The sequence below is a fragment of the Muntiacus reevesi genome, chromosome 13 (assembly GCF_963930625.1).
Source record: "Muntiacus reevesi chromosome 13, mMunRee1.1, whole genome shotgun sequence".
Lineage (NCBI taxonomy): Eukaryota > Metazoa > Chordata > Mammalia > Artiodactyla > Cervidae > Muntiacus > Muntiacus reevesi.
In genome coordinates, this window is record NC_089261.1 from 12,866,907 (window position 1) to 12,891,836 (window position 24,930).

The 24,930-nt window shown below is 53.5% G+C and overlaps 1 protein-coding gene across 2 annotated transcripts in view; it reads right to left on the reverse strand.

Annotated features, from left to right (window-relative positions):
* The window catches only part of RBM19 (RNA binding motif protein 19), a 124,286-nt gene that overhangs the window by 83,346 nt on the left and 16,010 nt on the right, over positions 1-24,930 (reverse strand). For both annotated transcript variants that reach the window (XM_065904710.1, XM_065904709.1), the window contains exons 15-21: positions 21,344-21,544; positions 19,718-19,847; positions 13,316-13,485; positions 12,429-12,489; positions 8,501-8,580; positions 6,618-6,673; positions 3,123-3,239 (exon numbers count right to left, since the gene is read on the reverse strand). In XM_065904710.1, coding sequence (XP_065760782.1) covers positions 3,123-3,239; positions 6,618-6,673; positions 8,501-8,580; positions 12,429-12,489; positions 13,316-13,485; positions 19,718-19,847; positions 21,344-21,544 — 815 coding nt within the window. The remainder of the gene's footprint in view (positions 1-3,122; positions 3,240-6,617; positions 6,674-8,500; positions 8,581-12,428; positions 12,490-13,315; positions 13,486-19,717; positions 19,848-21,343; positions 21,545-24,930) is intronic.

Here is a 24,930-nt window from a genome sequence, read left to right on the forward strand (position 1 = left end):
TGGCGTCTTCCTCCACTGCGACTCCATTCACTCTTTAAAAAAATTCCTTGTTTTGATGTGAACCATTTTTAAAATCTCTATTGAACTTGTTACAATATTGCTTCTGCTGTTTATGTTCTGGTTTTTAGGCCTTGAGGGTGTGGGATCTCAGCTCCCAGACTGAACCACAGCCCCCTGCACTGGAAGGCGAAGTCTTAACCACTGGACCACCAGGAAGGTCCCACCTCCCTGACTTTTCTAAAGGGCGAGCTTTGAATTGGCCCAGAGGACAATCCTGCGGAGGCGTGGATCCGCAGGGTCTTTGGGCACCCGTCAGGCTGGGTTTTAGAGGCTGGGGTCTGGGGCAGTGAAGCCCAAATGGAAGGCTGGTGGCCTCCAGGAAAGGCTCAGGCCAACACTGCCTCAGCCGAGAAGCTGCTGGCCCCCAGCTCACGGGCAGGGGCCTGGGGAGGGCAGGGGAGCTGCAGCTTCTCAACAGGTGGTCTCCAGAAGCAGACACACTCTCCCACGGCCCTGCACTCCAGCTTGCACCCCCTGAGTGTGTCACTGTCTGTCACTGTCACTTTCCTCCCTGGCCCTTCATGAACAGCAGCCCGTCTCTCCTGACACGGCTCTGTGCCCAGCACCTAGAGCAGTGCCTGGTACAAACGGCACCCCCTCGTGGGTGGCGACTCTACTGAAACGATCTGGGGGACGGTAACTTCTTCAAGACCCAACAGAAGCATTAACAGGTCAGGCCCAGAGAGGTGCGGTTCCAAGCCAGGGCTCTGGGTCAGACCAAGGACACCCCACTTCCAGCTCAGCTGTGTGGTCCTGGGCTGGAAACCTCGTCTCTCCAGGTGTCCAGGGTCTGTCCGGGCACAGAAGGGATGACAGCATCCTTCCTTTGCAGCGCTGCTCTGCTGCTTAAAAAAAAAGAAAGCATGGTGCAGAGTCCAACACGCAGTGAGCTGTGATCACGCCTGGTAGGATAAGCCCACGAAACTTAACCAGCAAAATGAACTTGACTGGTTCCCCTGAACCTTGACATCTTCCCCTGCCTCTGACCCTTGCGGGCTGCTGGCTTTGTCTGAAACTGGGTCTGGTTTCCTGGCCCAGCGTGTCTCTCTGAGAAGACTCACAGCGACCCCTGCTGCCCCCGCTCGGAATGGTCTCAAACTCCCGGGCAGGACACACAGCAAAGCCAGGCTCCAAGAAGGCTCTGGGTTTTCAGGGGCCAGTGAAAACTACCGCTGGGGATGGCAGGAAGAAGAGACGCCACGCGTAACAATGTTCGGGCAGGGACAATAATTCCCTGTCTTCTCAAAACAAACATAAAACTCGAGACCAGACAGCGCTTTTCCTTCTCCATCTCGGTCTTTTGTTTCCCTGGATCAGTGTCATTCTCAGACTGCAGAACCAAGCGAAGCTGTCATTTCGGTGAGATGCGATTCTCGATCCACACATGCAATCCTGGTTTGATCTGGCAGTGCTTAAACTGGCTGGACTCCTCAAAAAGCAGGAGCTCGTTGAAACCAGCAGCCGCGAGAGGCTCAGGGTACACACCTTCTTGGGATGGCAAGCTCACTCCTCTTGACTCGCCTCCCCAGATATCGGGAGATGGAAAACAGCACCCCTATTGTGACTCCACCTTACCAGGTTTTAACACCACACGGGGGATCCTGGAATTACAGCTAAGACCCTACCACTTAGAAACTGACAGGGCCAGCACCTTCACATCGGCACCGTGCTGACCACATCTGTTAACGAACGGCACGCCAGTGTGTGATTTAGATCATGGGAAGGAGGACAGGAGATTTTTAAAGGAAATCCCTCAAGTGGCTTCCCATTCTTTACACCACTGAGTAAGAGCAAAGAGGGTAGATTTCACACAATGATGATACATTCTTTCTAGTCTCCAAAATCTAGGACTTCTACCTTCCATCCAGCGCTTACCTGGCAAGAAGCTAATAGGTAACCTTAACGGGGACTGACCTCTCCCGATCCTTGTGCCAGAACTGGACAAATGCGGGATTGACAAACAAGGTCTAATACACTGAATCCTAAATGCCCCACCCCCCACCCCCCATGTGCATGCCAAGGAGCTACAGGTTCCCAGAACACTCCAAGTTTGCAGCCAAGCTTCCACAGTCTGCTAGGCTGGCGCCAAAGTCACCTGCCCTTAGGTTCTGAGAGCTTGGCGGTGCTTCTCTGTGCTACGTGGCACACACCTGGAGAGCGTGCTTGCTTTAAACGTTTCCCCCTTAGGCCCTCTCCCTAAACACACTTCATCCAGGGCTTGGTACTGGGTGATAGCTAACCTACCTGAACCAGCTGGTGCAATGTACCAGCACAGGGTTGTAAACCTCTGGCCCCGGGCTCTATCTGGCCCACGCATAGCCTCTGTCCCACATGAACTGTTTTTAGAAAGTGAATTAGTTGCCAACTTATTCCCTCTTAAGAATCCAGATTGCCAGTTTCTCTTTCAAAACCTAAGAGGAGAACCTAAGACACCTAGGTTTCCGCTGGCCCTCCAGCCCGTCAGTCCCCACCTGGCCAGCTCTCCCAGGCTGTTTCCTGCCCGGCCTCTGAGAGACCTCTGAGTTTCGATTCCTGTGTTAGCAGCTGCCGATGGACTATATAATGTAGGTATGTGATCTCCCCTCATTTCAAAAGGGGATTTCCACAGACAGCAATGTAGACCAGGGGTCCCCATCGGAATCTCCTGGGGCATTCTGATCCCAAGACCAATGTCTGGGCTCCACCTCCAGTGAAAGGAATGTAACTTTCTAGGGGTGGAGTCTGAGCAAAGGTTCATTTATCAAAGTCAGCAGGTGACTCGCATGTGCAGAGTGGATTGCTGGCTTAAACCAAAGGGTAACTGGGGTGGCAGGACTTCGGGCCCATCAAGGGAGGACCTGGGGTTCAGTCCACCTGGTTCCTGCCCCTCCGGTAGGTCACCAGTGGGGACAGGGAAAAACTGATCATCCCATTTGCACACCTTTCTGCCCAGTGCTCTGAGACAGCAGTGCCTGAGATTAAGGGAGACACATCACTGGCGGCGAGAACATGACCTCTGAGAGGCCACTGTGATGGCCTTCGGCGCACCATCGGCCCGCACCCAGCACAGCCTCGCCTCTTACCTGAAGAGTTCTCGGATCTCGCGGCTGTCAGCCTGGAAAGGGATGTTCCGCACCAGGATCTTGGATGTTGTCTGCTTTCTGGGCACTTGTTTCTTCCGGGTCGATGTCAGGGTTGGCCTGGAGGGTCAGGGGAAGGCTTTGGGTTATTTGGGACCTCAGCATAGCTGTTGCCCTCCGCTGACTCCACCACCAAGCCCCGCCACCAGCGCTGATGCTTTTGTCCCCTGCTCAGGTGAGGGACTCAGAGAGTCAGTGTGGATGTGGCTGAGAGGAAGGGGAAGGGGAAGGGAAGGAGGGCTCCCCTGGGTGGCACGCAGCCTAATTATTGTCTCCTTGCTGCAGCTGTGGATGTCCAGGTGACACGTCCTACCCAGGGGGTGTCTGCTGCCCTTCATCTGGGACTAGCAGGCGCTTGAGAAAAGAACCCTAATGGGGGCAGCGGGGGGCAATTTCTCCCCAAACCCAGTCTCCTCTGTATCTTTGCAGGTGTCCCGAGAGACTCTGGCTGCTCCTCAGGTCTTGCTGGAGACGTTTCATCACTGACCGGAAGCACAGCATACAGGGGCCTGGTGGTGGTAGTGGTTTAGTCGCTAAGTCATGTCCAACTCTTGCAACCCCATGGACTGAAGCCTGCCAGGCTCCTCTGTCTATAGGATTTTCCAGGCAAGAATACTGGAGTGGGTTGCCATCTCCTTCTCCAGGGAATCTTCTTATCTTAGGAATCAAATCCGGGTCTCCTGCACTGCAGGCGGACTCCTGCATTGCAGGCGGACTCTTTACCAACTGAACCACGAGGGGCCTGAAGCACCTTCTAACCACCGAGCCCGGCCAGGGCTGCGAGAGGAAACTCTCCACTGAGGTTCAAGGCCACATGGAACCTGTCCCCCTGCTCTTCCAGGGAGACCTTCTGCTCCGTGGCAACAGGGCACGGTCACGAGCAGCGGCGTCAATCGATGATCTGAGTATGAGACTCTCGTGGCCACTTAGAATCTGTGTGATCCTGAGCAAGTTATTACTTGGCCTCTCCGGGTCTCAGTTTTCTTGGATGTATCACAGGCCTAATAACAGTGCCAACCTTGTCAGATTGTTTGAGGTTTTAATGAGAGAAATATGTGTCGAAACACTCTGCACTGTGCCTAGCTCAGGGCAAGCCCTCCATAAACAGCAGCTGGTATTAAAATGACTTGTTCTGACTCATCTGAAGTCTGATCCACACCACCTCTTCCCCATCACCACTAAGAGAGCAACCCACTCCCATCCCCCCGGCTCTGTTCTTCTTCCTGGCACTCGTTACTGTCAAAAAAGTTCATTTGGGGTTTTTTTGTTTTTAAACTTCATTTATTTTTATTTACTTGGCTAAGCCAGGTCTTGGCCACAGCACATGGGATTTTCTATCTTTCCCGGGGCATGCAGGGTTTTCAGTTGCAGCATATGGGACCTTTAGCTGCAGCGTGCGGAATCTAGTTCCCTGACTGGGGATTGAACCTGGGCCCCCTGCGCTGGGAGCGTGGAGTCTTAGGTCCCTTTACATATTTAGTCGTGTGTCTCTTTGGTGTCTGTCCTCTAGGGCTGTGCTGTCCAATACCGTAGCCACCAGCCGCATGTGGCAAGCAATTAAATTGCAATTAACATGACACAAAATTAAAAAATTCAGCTGCTCAGCTGCTGGGTCATCCAACCTCGAGGTGGTCCCTAACGGCCCCTGCCTCTTGGTATTTATGCCGCTCATGTGTACTCCCCTCCTGCTCTCCTGTGAAACCAGGCCAGAACAGACACTGCCACTTCCTCCCTGCTCTCTCTCGGATCCCTCGCTCTGGAGGTAAACCAGCTGCTGTGCCGTGAGGACACTCGTGCAGGCCTAGGGAAGAGGCCGATGGTGGGGAACTGAGGCCTCCTGGCAACAGCCATGTGAGGCCACAATTTTGGAAGCGAAACCATCAACCTCAGTTGAGCCCTCAGATGAGACTGCAGCCCTGCCCAGCATCTTGACTGTGACCTCCTAAGAGACTCCAAGGCAGAACTTCCCAGCTGAGCTGTTCCTGAATTCCTGACCTTCAGAAACTGAGATAACAACAAACACTGATTGTTTTAATCTGTCAAGTTTGGGGATACTCAGTTATAGTGTGATAGGTAACTAACACACGTGGCACCTGTCATGTTTCAAGTGCTCAAACGCCATGCGTAGCAACAGTGCAGAGAACATCATAGGATGTTTCCATCCTTACAGAAGGTTCTATCAAATAGCACCACCTCAGAATGAAAACCCCACAAAGCTTCTCCCTCCCCAGCTCCTGGGAAGACTGTCTGGTGCCCAGCAGACTTTCTGTAATTTTTGCTTGAATGAAAGACTAAATAAACACGGCCTAGGAGTTGAGAGCCTTAAAGGTGACTTCAGCCTGACTCCCTGGAGTCAGGGGACTGAGAAGAAAAGACCAGCACCAGCTAAGTGATCACGTGCAGGGCATGTGCTAAATGCTTTGTGCACAATCTCCAGTTTTCACATTTTACATGATGGGCAAAGTCACCCATCTAAGGTCATGGAGCCCCCTGGATTAGAACCCAAAACTGCGGGGCTTGAAGCTTGGACTCTCACTCTTAAGTCAAGGCTCAGGAGCCTCCATTAGCTTCTGGGGGCTCCCGCATCAAGCCTGCTTCTGGCTAAAGATGTTCAGAATGGCATGGACCAGAATGGGTGGAGACCACCAGATGTTGCCTAGGCAGGCTTCAGAGGTAACATTAAAAAAACAGACAGAGAAAGAAGAAACAGCAGCAGCTTCAGGTGAGCTCACCAGCAACCAATCTGCTCAACAACCAGTGAGGTGGGGCGGGTGGCTCTGACAATGACAACGATGATAACGTCTGATCCCTTACGTGTCGGCCGCTGCTCAAAGCACTCCTGGTGTATGAGTTCAGTGAGGATGTGTGAGCAGGTGAAGACGCAGGGACAACACTAAACCCCCCAGAAGACCTCCACTATTCCACGAAACTGGTCTTTGGATGCAGTGGTCTGCTTCCATCTCTAACACCTACTGAACCTCTTTATGAATTAAGCAGAGGCTGTCTCTGGGCACTGTTGTCTGGCTACAAGAAGGAAAGCCCCATAAAGATGTAAAGAATAAGAAGTCGAGGTCTTACTGCTGCTTTTGGTTCATCAAAGCGCCAACAACTCGCGACCGACTCTGCCTTGGCTCACTGATACCAGCAAGAACAAGCAGGCTCTGCTTGCTTCTCTGGCCCATGTTCCTTTTGTTGTAATGAGTGTGCATTACATGTTCACTCCGGGGACTGGCGCAGTCCAAGTTCACCAGGGGAAAGGGCATCGAAGCTGGCATGTGGGGCACCTCCTTGATCAGGACGGGGCCCCAGGGGTGAGAGGGGTCGGGTCGGTGAGGATGTTAAAGGTCTGTGAGACGCCCTCTGCGGCACCAGCGTCGGGGCTAAAGTGACGGATTCAGATTCAAGGGAAGGGGCAGGGGGTGGGGAGCGGAGACTCACTTGGTGGCTCGTTCTGAGATCCTCACTTCCAGCTTGTGGCCGTCCACGACGTGACCCTGCGAGGGGAGACAATACAGCCTGTCCTTCTGTCTTAGAAACACGCGCCCGTAGCCCCGTCCTTTGCTGGAGCGGGCTTCGGCTGAGCAAGGGGAACGGCAACGCCGGTGGGGGGGGGGGGGGGGGGGGGCGGCTGTTTCAGGGCAGAGAAGCCCGCTGGGGTCAAGGACCAAGAAGGGTTTCTCCCCGAAGTGGCTCCTGCCAAGCGTGGGCAGCAGCTGCTGGTGACGGAGCCCCAGCCCTCCGAGTCCTCTCGTGCCAAGAACAGCCTTGACCTTTAAGCCATTCGAGGGGCACAAAATTTTCCATTGTTTATAAGCATTTTCAGGCCAAGTGAGCCCCTTCGGTCTGGCTTCCAGAGAGAGACTTTGGTTTGAATTGTAGGCTCTTGGAAAAAAAAAAAAAAAATTCTAAATCACAGCGGAGATGCCTCTAAAGTGAGGCTCTAACATGGGTCCCTTAGGCAAAACTGGTGTATTACCAAAATTACCCTTGAAAATCCTTTAAACCTCCCATAAAATACAGCACACATAGCCTTGTAGAAATGGTTCTGGGCGGCAACATGCCCATATGTAGCACACAGCAAGGCACAGAACGTAACTCTCCCGTGTGCGGGGGGAAATCTGAGACTCCTGGATGACATGGATGAGAAAAGACAAACCACTGGGCGTGCACAGCTGAAATCCACTTAGAGGAGCACATGGCATCTAACGACACAGTTGGATTTCCAGTGTCTCTTGAAAAAAACCACAAACAAAAAACCAGAGACGCTGTGGTATGGCTGGGGCCCACCTGCCCGTGAGGCGGTAACTGGCTGAGGCCAAGACGTGGCCTCTTTAGATGGGGGAGGCACCCCAATTCTACTCTGGGTGATGCCAGCCCCTGGTGATGCCAGCTCCACCTGAGGTGGAGAGCAGAGAGCCTTTCCCGGTGGAAGCAGAGGCTACCCCCGCCCCAACCCCCACTGAAATCTAATTTAGCTCTTTTGGGAGTCACCTTGGGCCAAGGGGCGAGTCATTAAAATTCTACAAAAATAATCAAATGGGCTAAGCGCCCAGTTACATTTCCTTTAACCCCTAAGGCCTTTCCCTTGACCAGCAAGCTCTACTGGGACAGACTCAGTTGCCTGGAGGGTCCCCACGATGAAGCCGGGCTCCCCAGAGAGGTGGCCCTGTATGGCTGCCCTGACCACCCAGAGTCCAGCCAGCACACGTCTCAGAACAAGGAGCCGGGAGGGCGCAGCCCTGGCTTGTAAACTCCCCCCTGGTCAGTTCCATCTCACACTGCCTGCCCGGCCTCCAAATACTGGTTTAAAAGGGATCCTGGACCCCTGTGGGCCCCTTCCCTGGTCCCTGCATTTAGGAGCTTATTCAAGGGGCACAAGCGTGAGCGCCCAGCCTGCCCGCAGTGCCCCCCAACCCTGGCCGCCACCCCACGTGGCAGTAGGGATGGCAGGTGATAGCGGGGAGCCAGGGGGTCTCCCGAAAGGAGGAGGTGCACAAGAAAGCACTGCTCCTGCCCCTTCCTGCCAGCGAACCCGAGCCCTTCTCACGACCTGGTCTTGGCATTACTCCTTCAGAGGTCTGCTTCACCGGTCTCCCCGAGGCCTGGCAAACCAGGCTCTTGATCAAGAGACTGAATGAGTGCACCGCAGGGACTCGGGGGAGCCGAGGAAGCCGCAGGTCCTCGGGCCGCTGTCCCCTAGGGCCTCAGAAGACGTGGACCTGCCTGCACTCCTGCTTCATCTCAGAAGCTGGACAGGACATCCGCCCCACCGCCTGCCTAGGGCCGCCCCTGGGGGACCTCGGCCGAGACTCCCCACTTACCTGGAGCTGCTTGAGAGCTTTCTGGGCCTGCTCTGGCTTCCTGTATTCCACGAACCCAAACCCCATGGACAACAGTGCTCCTGAAACAGACAGAGCTGAGAGTCGCACCAGGGCGCCGGGTGGGGAGGAAAACGAAGAAGCTGGGACGGACCAAGTTCAAGGGCTCCTGGGGCCCCCTGGGCGTCCCCTCAACCCTCTCATTTCTTCATGCCCCTCTTGGTTCCCAGAAAGACCCCAGCCCCTAGCCTGCCATTTATTACTGGTCGTCTTGAAGAATCAGCCAACGCGGTTACAGAGCCGCCACCTGAGGCCTGGCAGACTATTAATTAACAGATGATAGACACAATAATTAACTTCGTGATAGAATCCCGTCTTCCACAGGGAGGGATGACCGCCTTTGGGCCAAGCAGCAAAAAACTCAACCTGGGCAGTCCCTTGCTTCCATACGTAACGCACAGAATGGACACATGCGACAGAGTCAAGGGCGCCAGGGGCTTACTCTCCAAAGTGTTCCTGACCATCCAGTGACCTCCGGTTCCCAGGTTTCAGACATCAGCTTGGACAGGGAGAGTGACTATGTTATGAGAACCCCTCTGGCTCCACACTGCTGGGGCATGAGTAGCAAGAGTTCAGAGAGCCAGGGGCAGTGCAACCATTTACAGGGAACTTGGCTTCCTGTACGTAAACATGTGTAACTGCAGGTACGTACGAATAAGCTCCCTTGACATCTCGCCCTTTTGACACAAAATGGGATGCTGATTACTGACTTTATTCTGTACTCTCTTTCACAGCTGCACTCAAAGAAGGCTGGCTCAAGGCTGACGGGTTCAAAGGAGGTTCAAAGGACCACTGCTTCAGTGGTCCTCATCTCTGCATCTCTCCTTTGTGAGACTGCACCTCTGCCACGTGCTCCTGCCTGTTTGCATTTCCGCTCACAGCCACGTATTGTCACAATGGGGGGAGCCCAAGGCAGGAAGGCATTCCACAAACAGCCCAGATGTGCGTGGCTCTCTGGGCAACACCGCGGAGGCTCAGACGGAACTGCTGCCTGACGGGCCGCACCACCCTGCGGGGACCTCCAGTATTTGTGTTTCAGAGGATCTGCGCAAGCTCTGTTCACAGGGTCAAGGGTGTGGGTGGTGGGTGAGGGGTGTCTGTGCCTGTAGGATATTTAAAAAGTGCACCGAAATGGTGCAGAAAGCAAGCAGTCACGAAGTCAAGTTCGTCACTGAGTCACTGACGCTGTGCAGATCCATTCTGCCCTTCTCCTGCCCTGCGAGGCTGAAGGCCACAGACAGCACAACCTGGGCTCCCTGGCCATCTGGCTTCCTGTTGGGGTTTAGCAAGGGGGAAGCCCTGACTTGAGACGGGTGGGTGGAGGAGAGGGTTGAGGGTCTTGGTTCCTTCCATGCCCGCCATCGTCTCCTTGCTCTGGCGTGTTCTGGCAGCACCAGTGTCCAGTCCACACCCTTGGCTCTGCTGGTGGCTCTTCCTCTTCTTCTTTGAGTATTTCTTTATTTGGCTGCATTCAGTCTTAGTTGCGGCATGTGGAATCTAGTTCCCTGACCATGGATTGAGCCCCAGCCCCCTGCATTGGAAGCATGGAGTCTCAGCCTCCTGCCCGCCCCCCACCCCCAGGGAAGTCCCTGGGGGCCCCTCTTCTACGGCCCTGGTCACAGGACTCCCTCCCCCACAGCCTCTGGGGTCAGCAGGGAAGGGGTGCTCTCCCACAAGACCCACTGCCTCAACATCCCAGGTGGGTCCCCTCAGCCCAGCCCATGCCCAGGCACTTGGCTCCTTCATTACAACTGTCCCCTTGATGATCCCAGCTGAGCCAGCTTTCTGGCTCCTCTGGAGCCCCTCGCTGATAACAGACACTGATGGATGAGCCCCAGAGAGCAGGGCTCTCAAACAGAGGCTCTTGAAAGACTGTAGATCTTGAGAACTGCTCACGACACTGGAAGACCAAGTAACTGCTCTAAAGCTGGAGAGTGTTCTGGGGGGCCGGGGGACAGGCTCCAGAGGGGCAAAGTGACACCAAAACCCGCAGGAACGGCCTCAGCTGGAGCAGGCGACCCCTCAGCCAGCATGATTCATGCCCCAAACTTCAGGGATCACCTCTTTTCCTGAACCCCGCACAACAGAGCCTTCATGTTGTTCACCTGATACTTACATTGTAGCCTTTCCTCATAGCCTAAACTATGTATGCAGTTCTTGGGGGAACAGGGATGTTATGGCTTGAACTGTGCCCCACCCCCCCACCCCCCAATTTGTATGCTGAAGTCCTAATCCCTGCCTCTCTGAGTGCGACCTTATTTGGAGACAGGTTCCTTACAGAGATAGTCAAGTTAAAGATGAGGTCATTAGACTTCCCAAGCGGTGCTAGCGGTAAAGAACTCTCCTGTGCAAGAGATGTAAGAGATGTGGGTTCAATCCCTGGGTCGGGAAGATCCCCTAGAGGAGGGCATGGCAATGCACACCAGTGTTTTTCCCTGGAGAATACCATGGACAGAGGAGCCTGGTCGGCTACAGTCAATGGGGTCTCAAAGAGTCGGACATGACTGAAGTGACTTAGCAGCATCAGGCTAAGCCCTAATCCAATTAAGACTGTTGTCCTTATGAGAAAGAAAAGGGGTGGTGGAAGCGGGTGGGATCTGAGCACAGGGCAGATGTACACGGGGAGAAGGCCATGTGAACATGAAGACCTTCACCTGCAAGCCGAACAGGGAGGGAACAGCCCTCCCTGACAGCCCTCAGAATGAAGCAACCCTGCCTGCACCTTTATCCTGGACTTCAGGCTCCTAGAACTGTGGGAGGGTGAACTTCTGCAGTGGAATCCAGCTGGTTCCTGGTGCTTTGTGACAGCAGCCCAAACCGATATGGGGGAATGCCCCAATTCCTATGCCACGTGTCTGCTTCAAACCCTCCAAGGCGCCTCTGGGAAAAAGCCCAGACTCCTCTCTCCAGCAGAAAGCCCTTCTGTGATGTGGAATCCGCCTACCTTTCCAGGAGCATCTTCTGCCCCTTTAGTACATTCCTGACCTGCTAACACAGCCCTCTCTGCCGCCTCCTTCAGTCACACACCCCGCTAACTGCTCAGCCTCCCTCCTCTCTGAGTCTCGATCTGACGTGGAGAACCCCAGGCTGGACTCCTGTCCAGCCGGGCCCCCTGGGCTCTCACCACTGGCTCGTTTATCTCTCAGGACACAGTCATGGGCTGACCCACATGGTATCCCTACAAATACCCCAAATTGAAGGGACAGGGACTCTGTGGCTACAAAAAGAAAAAAAAAAAGCAAGGACTGAGGGCCTGTCCATCATCTGTAGGAAGCTAGGGCTGGAAAAGAAAAACAGACCAGAGGCCAAGGGACTCGTGAGAATGCCCAAGGTGGGCTAGAGGGATGAGGGTGGTATCTGCCCGGCCCAGGCACCCCAAGGCCAGTGAGGGGCGTGGCTGATGACTCGGTGGAGTGTTTCAGATGCCCCATATCTGGGTGGTTGGTCTTGGGAGGGAAGTGGGAAAGCCCAAGATGGGTTGGTTCCTGCTCCTCTGTGGAGGGAAGATCCTCCAAGAGCACAGAGATGCTGGGAGGATGGAGAGGTGTCTGCCGCTGAACAGGGTCAACCCTGCCAGGCCCCTAACAGCCCTGCTCCAAAACCACCCCTGACAATCCAGGGTGGCAAAGGGTCTCAATTCAGGAGAAGCTGATGTGCATGGCTGCTCCCGCTGGAAACCACAAGTCTCCAGGGACGCAGAAAGGAGGACCATTTTGGACGAGCCAGACAGGGAGAGTGTGGGGCTGGCAATGATCCGAAATGAAAGGAGACCTTCAGAACGAGCGAGCAAGAGGCACCCTCACTCCCTACCCAGAGCAACACCATTTCTTTCACAATTGTTTCTCTCTGACTGAGCTCTCATGTGGAATACCTGCTTTGTTCTTCTTCTTGGAAATGGAACAGCTCTTCACCACACCCACTTTGGAAAACACCTGGAAGAGAAGGTCGGCATGTGTTACCAGCTAATCCTGCAACTGGTGCAGGCGTGTCTTGAAACAGGGGTCCCCAACTTCCAGACTGTGGACCGGTATCTCCAATCAGATCAGCGGCGGTGTTAGATCAGAAATAAAAGTGCCCAAGAAATGAAATGCACTTGAATCACCCTGAAACCATGGCTCCCGTCCCAGTCTATGGAAAAACTGTCTTTCACGAAATCGATCTTTGGTGTCAAAAAGGTTGGGGACCACTGACTTGAAAGCCGCAGGGGACCCAGTCCACTGCAGGCGTGGGCAGGACGAGAGTAAGAGTGGAGGCTACTGGAGTTCCCCGTCATCTTCCCCTCTGCCCCCTCCTATGAATGCAACACTCTCGGCCATCAGGGTCTCCTGGCCAGGCTGCTCACTGCTGTGCCCCTGCTTGGCTCCGCAAAACCAGAAGAGTGCACTGGCTTGGCGTTTATGTCAATCTCGCAGACACCACGTGGGGAGGGGCCTTGTCTTCCGACTACAGCTTTCACACCGCATACGCCTCCCCAGGCACCGCGAGAGGTCCTCTCATGTGGCTCATGTGCACACAGACGCCCCTCCCAGCCCCCACACTGGTCTGGCCATGCCTCACATCTCTGGGTGAGATGCCTACCACACGGCCTCGCAAAAGAGTCAAGCAGGCGGCTGTAGGTTACTCATCTACACGCCACCACAGGTCTCGCTTCTAGGTGAGGGGGTGGGGGTGTGAAACAGATGCAGGGACCACAGGGATAGATCAGCAGGCTGGAAGTCCCACCCCCACCCATTCCCTCTGGGCCAGGAGGTCACTCACTCCCTTCAGCGTCTCCTCGGTGGTGTCGAAGTTGAGATTTTTGATAAACAGAGTGCACCCGGGAAGGCTCTCTTCCTCCTCCTCCTCTTCTTCCTCCTCCTCTTCCATCCTTGCTGAAGCATCGTGTGTTGCTCCGTCTGTTGACTGTTCACCTTCTGGGGTCTCACCATCTGCATGGGCCAATCCCCCCACCAAAAGAAATCCATTAAATGATGTCTTATCTGCCTAAGCACCAGGACCTAAAGCACAGAACCTGCTAGACCAAGAGGGATCAAGTGTCAGGAAGGGACGGGACTCTGTGACTCTGCCTCACGCAGTGTTTCAGCAACTCTCAGGGGGCAAAGTCGGGGAGGGGGAGAAACCATCTTGCCCTTGTCTTCAAGAGAAAGGAGTATGCAGCACAGACCAAAAACCAGGAGCCCTAACTTAGATGAACCTACATTTGTCTGAAGGAACAGCACTGCAGGAGAAGGGAAGGGCAAGCGTGAGGCTGTGAGTTACAGGGTGGGCGTGGGGCTGCAACTTGGGCCACCGGTCAGCCCTGGTGGCGAGTGTGGAAGCCTCTTGAGGTTGGGAATCGCATCAGGACCTCCTGAGAAGTTATGCTGCTGGGAAATGTGTTCTGTCTGGGCCAACCTCCCTAATTTCTTTCATGATCAGGGTCTGGGGACAATCACCCTTCCCCCACATACAGATTTTGGAAGCTCCTCCCATACCGACCCCCACCCCCGCCAACCACCACCACCCCGGAGAAATCAAACCTCATCTTAGCCATTCTCCAAGGCAGTTCATCCCCATCTCTCCAAGGCTCCCTCCCCCACCCCAGGTCTGAGCCCTGCACACAATGGGGACACTCCGATCTCCTGCGAACGTTTGCATTCAAGTAGTTCAAGCCCAAGGGAGCAGCTGGGACTGTAAACCCATCCTCTGCACCCTCATGCTGAGCACCAGAGCCATCCCCGTCTCCCTGGCCCTTTCTGATGCAAGCCCACTGCTGGCCAGTCCTAATTAAACTTCAACCGCTTTGTCATGAAACAACCCTTTCAAGTCCTAATGGAAACAGCAACAGTGAGGACTCTGCCGTTCCACATCAGTTGAACATCAGCAGAGGGTAGCCTCTGCTGTTGGCACTCCCGTGGAGGTGAACCCAGAATCTAGACTCTCACTCCAGGACAAAAAAGAAGAAATCTGCGTGAAGGCTCCCTCCCCCACGCAAGAAGCTCACGCAATTTACCCAAGAAGTGACTCCATGGTGTGGCCATTTGTCCTCAAAACCCAACTTTCAAAGCAAAGTGGGGTGGGAAAAAAAAGTATTGTTAATGATGGGGAAGAAAGCTGTGCTGAGAGGCTGAGACTCCAGGTTCTGAATGAGAACTTCAATCGGAAAGATGACCGTGACCTTCAGCTTCGAAGGACAGCCGCCCCACTGGCTCTCCTTGTGCCTGACGTCTCGGAGAAGACAGCAGAAAGGAAGGGGTGCTGATCAGATGCCCCACTGCGTGCATGGGCTGGCCAGGCACTGTGAGGACGTTCTCCCATCGCTGACCACAGTGGCCACATCACCATGAATGGGAGGGGCCCGAAGAAAGTCCCAGAAGTCGCTGCATCTGAACCCTAAACCCTAGGCATCTTCAGGTTGGGAGAGAGGTTCATGGGAGACTGACTGAAAAGAATTTTTTTCTGCAGATTAAGACTGGTGGGGTTGATGGTGACTGGGAGAGCTCATGGCCATTTAAGTGGCAGCCTGCTCGCGGCACCAGCCAACAGCTGCCACGTGGGCAGATGGACCCCAGTTACGGAGAGGTACTTGAAGCTTTCACAAGAAGCTGCGGGGTCATGGCTAAGGGCACAGACCTTGGAGCTGGTGGCTGTGGGGCACAGCCTGGCTCTTTCCAGATGTGGGACTTTGCAGAAGTCACTCAGCCTCTCTGTGCCGCCTTCTTTCCATTCAGAAAAGGGGAAGGGTGATCACACAGTTATAAGAGTTAATGCACAGACACCCTGGCAGAACAGCGTCTGGGCCAGGCGAAAATGCTGTGAATCCCTAACTCCGAAGGCCCATGGCCGTGGGAGGCAGGCTGGCCCGTGGTAGGCTTTAGAGAACAGCTGGTGGGTGCCACGGCTCTGAGTCCGGGGGGCTGTGTCTCTGCCGGCCACGTCCCTGGGAAGGGCGTCCTCCTCCCCGGGTGGCCAGGCCCTGCTGTGGGCCATGCCCGCGTCTAGAAAGGCACACAAATGGCCAAGGACGAAGCCAGAGGTCAAGTGAAGTGCGCTTCTGCCCCGACCTCCAGTGGGCAGAGGACAGGAAGACTGGGAAGGAGAAAGGATGTATCATGAACCAAACAGACTGCTTGCCAATGACCTCACCAGGATCCAGGAAAAGAGGGAAGAAGCAGGAGCAGGATGGGGCAGGGGTGGGGGTGCTGGGGACCAGGGGGAAGGCTTGGAAAGCAAGGTGGGGTGGAAGGGGGCTGGGAGAGGCGGGGGGTGGGGGGTATGCTTCCATCTGTGGTTGGCACAATAAAATCCAGTCACGCGTCGCCACATGGGGCTTTATTATAATCGGGCCGCAGAATTTACGGTGGCTCCCTCCCCTTCCCGGCTCTGGGCGCGGAAGGCTGACAGCACAGACTGTTATCAGTTGCAAGCAGCTTTTCAGGACCTCCCCCCACTCGGAGCCCTTTATCTGGAGGTGAGGGTCTTGGTTGTGGGGAGATAAAACACACTGTCCCCCTCCCTCGAGACGGGTACAGAGAACGGAGGGCTTTGCAGAAAAGAAGGCAGGGGCAGGGGGAGGGGAGAGGGGGGCAGTGAACAAAAAACTCCTCCATCCATTCCCCTCCTGCTCGGCTTCCTGGGGAGCCTGGGAAAATCCAGGGCTGGGGCTGGCTGAGTCCCCGGGGCCAGGGGGACTGGGAACTGGGGAAGCTTCACGGACAGTGTGTAGAGGGCGGGCGTGGGGGAGGAGCGGGTGAAAACGAACAGCTCGGGGACCATGTATGTGATAGAGTGAGAAAGGGAACAAAAAAGGGTGAAAGGAGGCGGGAGGTGAGCTCTGTGGGGAGCCGCCTGCCGACGACGCAGGCTCAGTGGGGCCTGAACTCAGCACAGGCGCGCACAACTTCTTGGCCCCAAATCCCCTGTATTTGCCACAACCACGGGCTCCCGCCTCCGGCTCCAAGGCCGCCTTTGTTTGAGTGACGGCAGGACCTTGGACAGCAGCCCCTCGGAGGAGGCAGGGCCTGATCTGGGATGCTCAACACCTGAACTCTAAGGGTGGGCGGGGCAGTCCTCTACCTTCTGACCAGCGTACACTATTTCGGCAAAGCCTCCCCTTGCAGGGCTCCAAAACACCCTGCATCCAGGGCCCATGTCTATGACTGTGACATCTTGGCTACCCCCTAAAAGTTCCCCCTGTCCCCCGGACAGCCCAGGAGCTTCTGGAGAAAGTGGTATGTGTTGGGCCCATCCTGGTCACCCCAGCTCAGCAGCTGGCATCTGGCTGATGCTCAGGGCTGAGTTCGAGACCATCCCTTCAGCTGACAGTGCTGAATTAGGCAGGACGCAGGTCAGAGTAATGGTGATGGACGGGCGGCTTCTCACCACTCTCTCACAAACGCCTCCTGCCCGATGTACAGATGCAAAACAGCCTCGGAGAAGGCTGGTGCCCCGCCCGGCCACAGGGCTAGGAGCGGACAAGGAAGACAGAGGCTTCCCCAGGAGCCGTAAGCCTCACATCCTGAGGACCCGGGGTGTCTATGCAGAGCCTGGCGGCAAGGAAATGCGGCTTTGGCCCGCGGACTTGCTCAGCACCCACTTCCTGCTCTCCCACCTGACACTGGGCACTTTTCCGGGTGCTGGGGTACAGCATTGTGGAAGCAAAAGCGGCGCCTGCCCCGCGGGATGGACGACTAGGGAAGGAGTCAGACAGACAGGAAGTGAAGCAGTAAGGATGCACATCTGGAAGTGATAAGCATTTGCAACAAAGTTAAGAACAAGGTGAGGACTTCCCTGGTGGTCCCGTGGTTAAGAATCTGCCTGCCGATGCAGGGGACACGGGTTCGATCCCAGATTGGGGAAGATTTCACATACTGCCTCGGGGTAACTAAGCCCATGAGCCACAACTACTGAGCCCACGTGCCCTAGAGCCTGTGCTCCGCAAGAAGAGAAACCACCGCGATGAGAAGCCCGAGCACTGCAATGAAGAGTAGCCCCCATTTGCCGCAACTAGAGAAAGCCCACGTGCAGCAACCAACAGCTAGCACAGCCAAAACTTAATTAGTTTTAACTAAAGAGGGAGACGAGGTGGTGGGCGTAAATCGGCACCCATGAGGGGAGCCACGGCGATGACTGGCATGGATGGCGCCACGTGCTGATGCTGGGCTAACGATGGAGAACAGAGCTTCCAACGTCACCAGGCTCTACTACGTGCTGGGGCTCGGACACAAGGCCAAGGATGACCCAGCCCCTACTTTTCACAGGGGGAGACAGAAGCACAGAAACCCTTTTTCTTGCATTCATTCACTCCTTTTGACTCACATTCACTGAGCCACCCCATACTCGGGGCCCCATGGGGTGCTTGGCACCCAGTAGTGAGTGAGAGGGCGGCTCTATGCCCTCATTGTTCACCCTCCAGCACTGATGGATGTTAAGAAAGTAAAACAAGTGAACAGACAGGATAAATACAAACTGTGATTAGTGCCACAGAAGAAAAGGATGGCGTGACAGGAAGGAAGCACCAGGACAGGTGCAGAAGGGCGCGGCCATGGGGCAGCAGCCACCATGCTCAGCGGTCCCACCAGGGCAGGCAGAGGCCTCCGCTGGGCCTGTTCCCAGGACCCTCACTCCTGGCAAATCCGAGCTCTAAAGTGGGACTTGCTTTTGGCCAAAAAACATGAGTCACGTCCAAGTTTAATAACTTAAGTGAAAATCAAAGTTGACGATAATTTGAGGCTGATGGTTGATTAAGAAGAAATTGTGATTACATAAAGAAAATTCCTTTTGAAGAGAACATAAGCAGGTTGGAAGAGAAAGCTAATCCAGTCTGTAGACGAAAATAACTCACAGATGGGGGCGAGTGAGGGACTTCTGAAAGATCTGTATCCATGATTGGTAACCCCAATGGGGAGGGGTGCTTTGGGGTCTGTAGAAAGCAGAGACTGAGGAACTTTCCTTCCTAATGGAAACGAGGCTTCTTGTCCAGGGGTTCCCAATGCCTTGTAGCAACTGGGCCAGTACTGAAGGAGGTTTTACCAATCCAAGATGAACTGGGATATGCAGACAGCTTAGAGAGGTTTGTGAACAGTGAGATCTATTCAGTTACAGGGCTGTTCTTTCATCTGAGAATTTTGTTTCCCACCGCTCACTTATCCCACTCCTATAACACCCATTCTTTTATTAGGAGTAAATGGAAGATGCAGTTTTTTAACCCTTATTTGAATAAACTGGCAACCTGATGGTAAGATGGGAGTGAGGAGGAGGAATATTACCAGTGGGTGAGATCTTTTTTTAAAAAATTGTTTCTCATTTTTATTTATCTATTTTTGGCCAAACTGTGTAGCATGTGGGATCTTAGTGCCCTGACCAGGGATGGAATCTGTGCCCTGCCCCCTGCAGTGGAAGCCTGGAGTCTTAACCACTGGATCACCAGGGAGGTCCCCAGGTAAGATCTCACTGTCTGGTTAAGGGGCTGCCAGGTCTTCTCTAAAGGCCTCAGATTCTAGGACGGAGTCACGGGCCTCTGACCAAGGGGTTCTCAATCAAGGGCTGCACTGTCCCCTAGAGGACACCTGGCATGCAGGGGACATCACAATTACAGGGGACACTCCTGACATTCAGGGAGCAGGGTCAGCAAGGTGTCTTACAATTCAATTCGCACAACAGGGCTGACAAGGAAGAGCTGTGCTGCGGAGCGCCAGCGGCGCCCCCTCCCCACCCAAGCGTGAAGCGGGTGGGGTCTCAGGTCCCTCTGCTTTCCTGCCTTTGCAGTCATTGCACACCAGAGGGAGCCATCCCAAGGACCCGGAGATTGAGGACCTCTTACAACAGCCCACAACAGCCAGGCTCACCTATCCTGGCAGATCGATCAACTAGACGGTGGTCTTCTCTTGCTCTGTTCTGAATCCCTCCTAACAGATTCTAGTTGCTTTTTTCCCCCCCTTTCACAACCTTTACTTGACAAATCAAAAAAATTCAGCTTACCTTAACCATACCCATCATTTTTACGTTCTGTTTTTTAAGGACATTTTTCATTCCTATAAAATCCAAAAGTCGGGTACCCACCAGTGTCAGGATGAAAAAAACTTTCAACCGAATACCTGATACACAATTCGGTGCTGCCCCCAGTCTGCCCTTCCCCTGCCTGCTGCCTCAGGACACCCTGATCTCAGACCCGGCTGTCACCTGTTTCTGCCTCCATCCTGTCCGCTCCTGCTGGTTCCGCTGGTGCGTCTTGAGGTTCTTCTTTCTGGGGGGCTGGACTGGAAAAGACGCCCATCGGAGCCCACTCCAGATAAAGGGGGACGTGGTGGAACTGCAGAGAAGCGGGGAGAGGGACTCAGTCCACGACACAGACCAAGAGCCTGAGGCTCAGAGTATTGGGTGACTCCCTCCCCACCACCCCAGGCAGTGGAGTCAGGAGGAGGGGCACAGCCTAGAACCCTACGTGCCGCCTGAGCCCTGAGAACACGGGGGCCCTTGCTGGTTCAGGGGAGAGGTCAGAGCATCTGCTGTCACTGGACACATCTGTGTCCCCTTAACCTTCTCTAATGGGGTGTCAATGGCAGGAGAATTGGGGGCAGAACCATGGATACAGGGCAGCCTCCCCGGAGGAGGTACAGCAGGCTGTGGGACACCAGGCTTTCTCTCCTTCCACAGACACACACTCACAGACAGTGCTTGTGCACACATGTGCGTGCAGAGGGTTTTTTTTTTTTGAAAGGATAAACAAGACAAACAGTCTGCAAAGCATTAAAGTGCTTGACAGAGAGCAGCTACTTGCAGTGGGTTGAATGGCGGCCCTGCAAATGATAAGTCCATATCCCAATTCCCAGAACCTCTGAATGTGGAAAAAACATCTTTGCAAAAGTTTAAGTAAATGATTCTGAGATGAGGTCACTCTGGACTACTTGGGAAGGCCCTAAATCCAATGACAAGAATTCGTGTAAGAGAAAAGGAGAGGGAAGATCTGAGTTGAAGAAAAGGAGAAAGCTGTGTGGATAGAAGCAGAGACTGGAGTGATGCGGCCACAAGCCAAGGGATGACTAGAGCCATCAGATCCCAGAAGGGGCCAGGAAAGATCTGTGCCCCGACCTCTAGGAGCTTTCAGAGAGAGCATGGCCCTTGGCCCTTGAACACCTTGATTTCAGAGTTCAGACCCCCAGAACTGTGACAGAAAACATTTCTGTTCCTTTAAGCCACTAAATTGGTGTTATTATGGCAACCACAGAAAGGAATACACTAATATATATATTTTTTCTGCTGTTACCAAAGGTCTTCCCAAGAGGCACCATTGGTAAAGAACCTGCTTGCCAATGCAGCAGATATAAGACAACAGGTTCGATCCCTGGGTCAGGAAGATCCCCTGGAGGAGGGCATGGTAACCCACGCCAGTACTCCTGCCTGGAGAATCCTATGGACACAGGAGCCTGGCAGGCTGCAGTTCATGGGGTCACTAACAGTCAGACACAACTGCAGTGACTTAGCATACATCAAAAAACAGGAGTTGAAAGCCTTCCGGCTTTCAACTAATCGTAGGTGCAAGCCATCCAAAGCACCACGGATGATGGTTCAAGTCTACAGGGGACTAGAAAGCTGAGGGACCCAGCGTCAGCAGGGAACCAAGGCAGGCTTCCTGGGGGATGTTTGGAGCCTGTCTTTCACATTCCCCATTCAGGGGTGGGGTGACAGTTGCAGTCTCGACAGAGACAGGTGGTTTCCAGCACGAGTAGGGTCTAAGATCTAAGCCAAGACGGCCTATCTGTCAGCTCCCTCTGTCCTCTCCTGCAAGCGGGGCTTGGGTGGCCTTACCTTGGAGTAGGCTAGGTGTCGGAAGGCCTTGCGGGCCTCCAGCGGCTCCAGAAACTCTACGATGGCTGTGACGCCGCCCTCCGGCAGGAGTACACGGCCCAGGCTGCCAAAGCGGCTGAAGATCTCCTGCAGCTCAGCCGCCAGGGTGCCTGCGGGGAGGTTCTTCACCAGGATCACGGTCTTGCTTCGCTCGGCGGCAGCCTACAGGGAGGGGACAGCTCAGTTGGGACGACGGGAGGGAGTCACTGGCCCCCTGGTGGCAGCAAGTGACGGGTGGGTAAACCCAGACCAGGCAACCATGTAAGACCTTGGGTACCAGGCCCTTAGGAATCTGGCCCAGGAGACCCCGCTCTCTCTGGAGGAGGATGAGGGCTGGGGATGAGGGTGAGGGCTCCAGGGTTGGACCCCCCGACCCCGACCCGGGTCAAATTCCAGCCCCATCACTTCTGAGGTGAGGCAGATTCTGACACTGCCCAACCACAGCCCTCGCTGGACCTTCCGGAACACTCCAGCCAGGGCCGGGAGCTGCATCCCTGCACTCAGGGCCTCTGCCAGGAAGTGCAGGCCGCCTGCCACCACACGTGTGAGGAGTCAACACCGGGTGGGAGCGGCCCACGGTCCTCTGGAGTTGGTGCGTCCCCAGTCCTTTGGGTGGGACAACTCCGATGTGAGTTGGGTGGCTGCCCTCCAGGAAAGTCGCAGCCTGCCGCCCCACCAGCGCGGCCTGTGCTGGGCTCATCCCCCTCGCCCCTTCTCGCCTGTGTGTTGTCCGATGAACTACCTGTGCTTGGATCTGTCACTGAACTGGCTTTAGGAAGAAGCCAGAACAAGTCGCCAGGTGCCCAGCCTTGAGACATGTGCCCGGCTGTGGCTCAGCTGATCACCGTTCACGGGGCCGCGGCACCCATTTCGTGGATCGTTCGGGGAAGGGGGTCTATCAGGTTGACACAGCAAACTGATTCAGCATGAGCCGGCTAACGTTGCAACTGTTTTCTTAAAAGTGAATGGCGGGTGGAGTATAAAAGCTGAAACAATGAACGGGAAGAAGTCCAGGCATGGGGTCTATCTGGGTACAAGTCTCAACTCGGCCACTGGTCTAATCTGCAACCTTCAATCACGTGTTTTTCCTCTAGGCCTGTTTTCTTTTCCTTTGCTTTATACTGGAGTATACTCGGTAAAGAATCTCCCAATGTAGGAGAGGCGGGTTCGATCCCTGGGTTTGGAAGATCCCCTGGGGAAGGAAATGGCAACCCACTCCAGAATTCCTGCCTGGAGAATCCCATGGACAGAGGAGCCTGGGGGGTCACCAAGAGTCGGACGTGACCGCACAACTAAACAACAGCACAGCTGACTTACAACGCTGTGTTAGTTTTCAGGGTACAGGGAAGTGATTCACTTACACACATATTCATTCTTTTTCAGTCTTTTCCCATATAGGTTATTACAGAATATTGAGTTGAGTTTCCTGTGCTCTTCAATAGGTTCTTCTTTTTTAAAAAATTTGTGTTTATTTTCTGGCCATGTGACTTGTGGGATCTTAGTTTCCAGACCAGGTATTGAACCCATGCGCCTTGCATGGAGCCCTAACCATTGGACCGCCGAGGAAGTCCCTAGTAGATACTTTTTGGCATTTCCTTGGCCACACCACTTGGGATCTTAGTTCCCCCAACCAGGGATCAAAACCACTCCTGCTGCAGTGGACATGCAGAGTCTTAACCACTCTGGACCACCAGGGAAGTCCTACAGTAGGGCTTTGTTGATTATCTTTATTCCTCCCCACCACACTTCCCCCCTGGGAACTGTAGGCTTTTCTTTGAAGTCTGTGAATCTGTTTTTTAAGTTAATTCACATTTTTTTTAAGATTCCACATGTAGGTGATATCATATGATATTTGTCTTTCTCTGAATTATTTCACTTAGTATGACAATCTCTAGGTCCCTTCATGTTCCTCTAAATGGCATTACTTCATTCTTTTTCATGGCTGAGTAATACTCCATTGTACATGAGGACATCTTCATTATCCATTTATCTGCTGATGAACATTTCAGTTGCTTCCATGTCCTGGCTATTGCAAATAATGCTTCACTGAATATTGATGTGAATGTATCTTTTCAAATTATGGAAGGCAAAAAAGGAGAAGGGGGCAGCAGATGATGAGATGGTTGGATAGCATCATCAACTCAATGGACATGAATCGGAGCAAACTCCAGAAGACAGTGGACAGAGGAGGCTGGCGTGCTACAGTCCATGGAGTCACAGAATTGGACACAAGTTAGTGACTGAACAGTAACCAGATATATGCCCAAGAGTGGGACTGCTGGATCATATGGTAGCTCTATTTTTAGTTTTTAAAAGAACTGCCATACTGTTCTTTATAGTGGCTGTTCCAATTTACATTCCCACCAGTGGTGTAGGAGAGTTCCCTTTTCTCCACAGCCTCTTCAGTATTCATTGTTTGGAGATTTTTTTGATGATGGCCATTCTGACTAGTTTCAAGTGATACATCACTGTAGTTCTGATTTGCATTTACCTAATAATTAACAACGCTGAGTATCTTTTCATGTGCCTTTCGCCATCTGTATGTCTCGTTTGAAGAAATGTCAACTAAGATTTTCTGTCCACTTTCTGATTGGGCTGATATTGATATTTGATTTTTTATATTATGCTGCCTGAAGCTATTTTGAAGATTAATCCCCTATTGATCAGATCAGTTGCAAATATTTCCCCCCATTCTGTGGCTTGTCTTTTTGTTTTGATCATGGTTTTCTCTTCTGTGCAAAAGCTCTTGTGTAATTAGATCTCATTTGTTTATTTTTATTTTCATAGCTCTAGGAGGTAGATCCAAAAAGATACCGCTATGATTTATGTCAAAGAGTGTTCTGCTTATGTTTTCTTCTAAAGGGCCTCAGTTTGTGCGTTTCCAAATTGGGCTAATGGCAACACCCACCTTTTAGCTATAGGCCTCCCGCGGTTGCTGAGGGTTGAATGAGAAGGGGCTAGAAGTCATCGGCAGCGGGGGAAAAGCCAGGCACCAGTGAGTGTTTAAGTGTAACTCAGGTCACAGAGTGCACTGTTAAGAGGCATGGACTCTTGGGCCTGCATTCAAATCCAGCTCCACGGTGACCCAAGACGAGTGAATCTGTGACTGTGGGCCCTTCTGTTCAATGCGAGCACAATGGCGCTGCCTCTCTGGGGTTGTAATGAGGGTGAAAGAACTAGTAAAGTGCACAAACGGAAAAGAGTGCTTTGGGAAGCCCCACTCCAATGTTCTTGCCTGGAGAATCCCAGGGACAGGGGAACCTGGTGGGCTGACATCTATGGGGTCGCACAGAGTTGGACATGACTGAAGCGACTTAGCAGCAGCAGCAGTGAACATTAAGATACTAGCACACTTTCTTAATTCATCCATCCACTCACCCACAAAATGCCCCTACCCATCATTCCCACTTTCTATGTGCCCACTTACCATCCAACCATGTAATTATCCTTCCACTAGCTACCTGTCCCTCCATCTGAACCATTTTTTTAAGATGAAACTCTCTAAGTTTTGGTGAAGTTGAGGAAACTGTAGATTGGGGGTGTAAAGC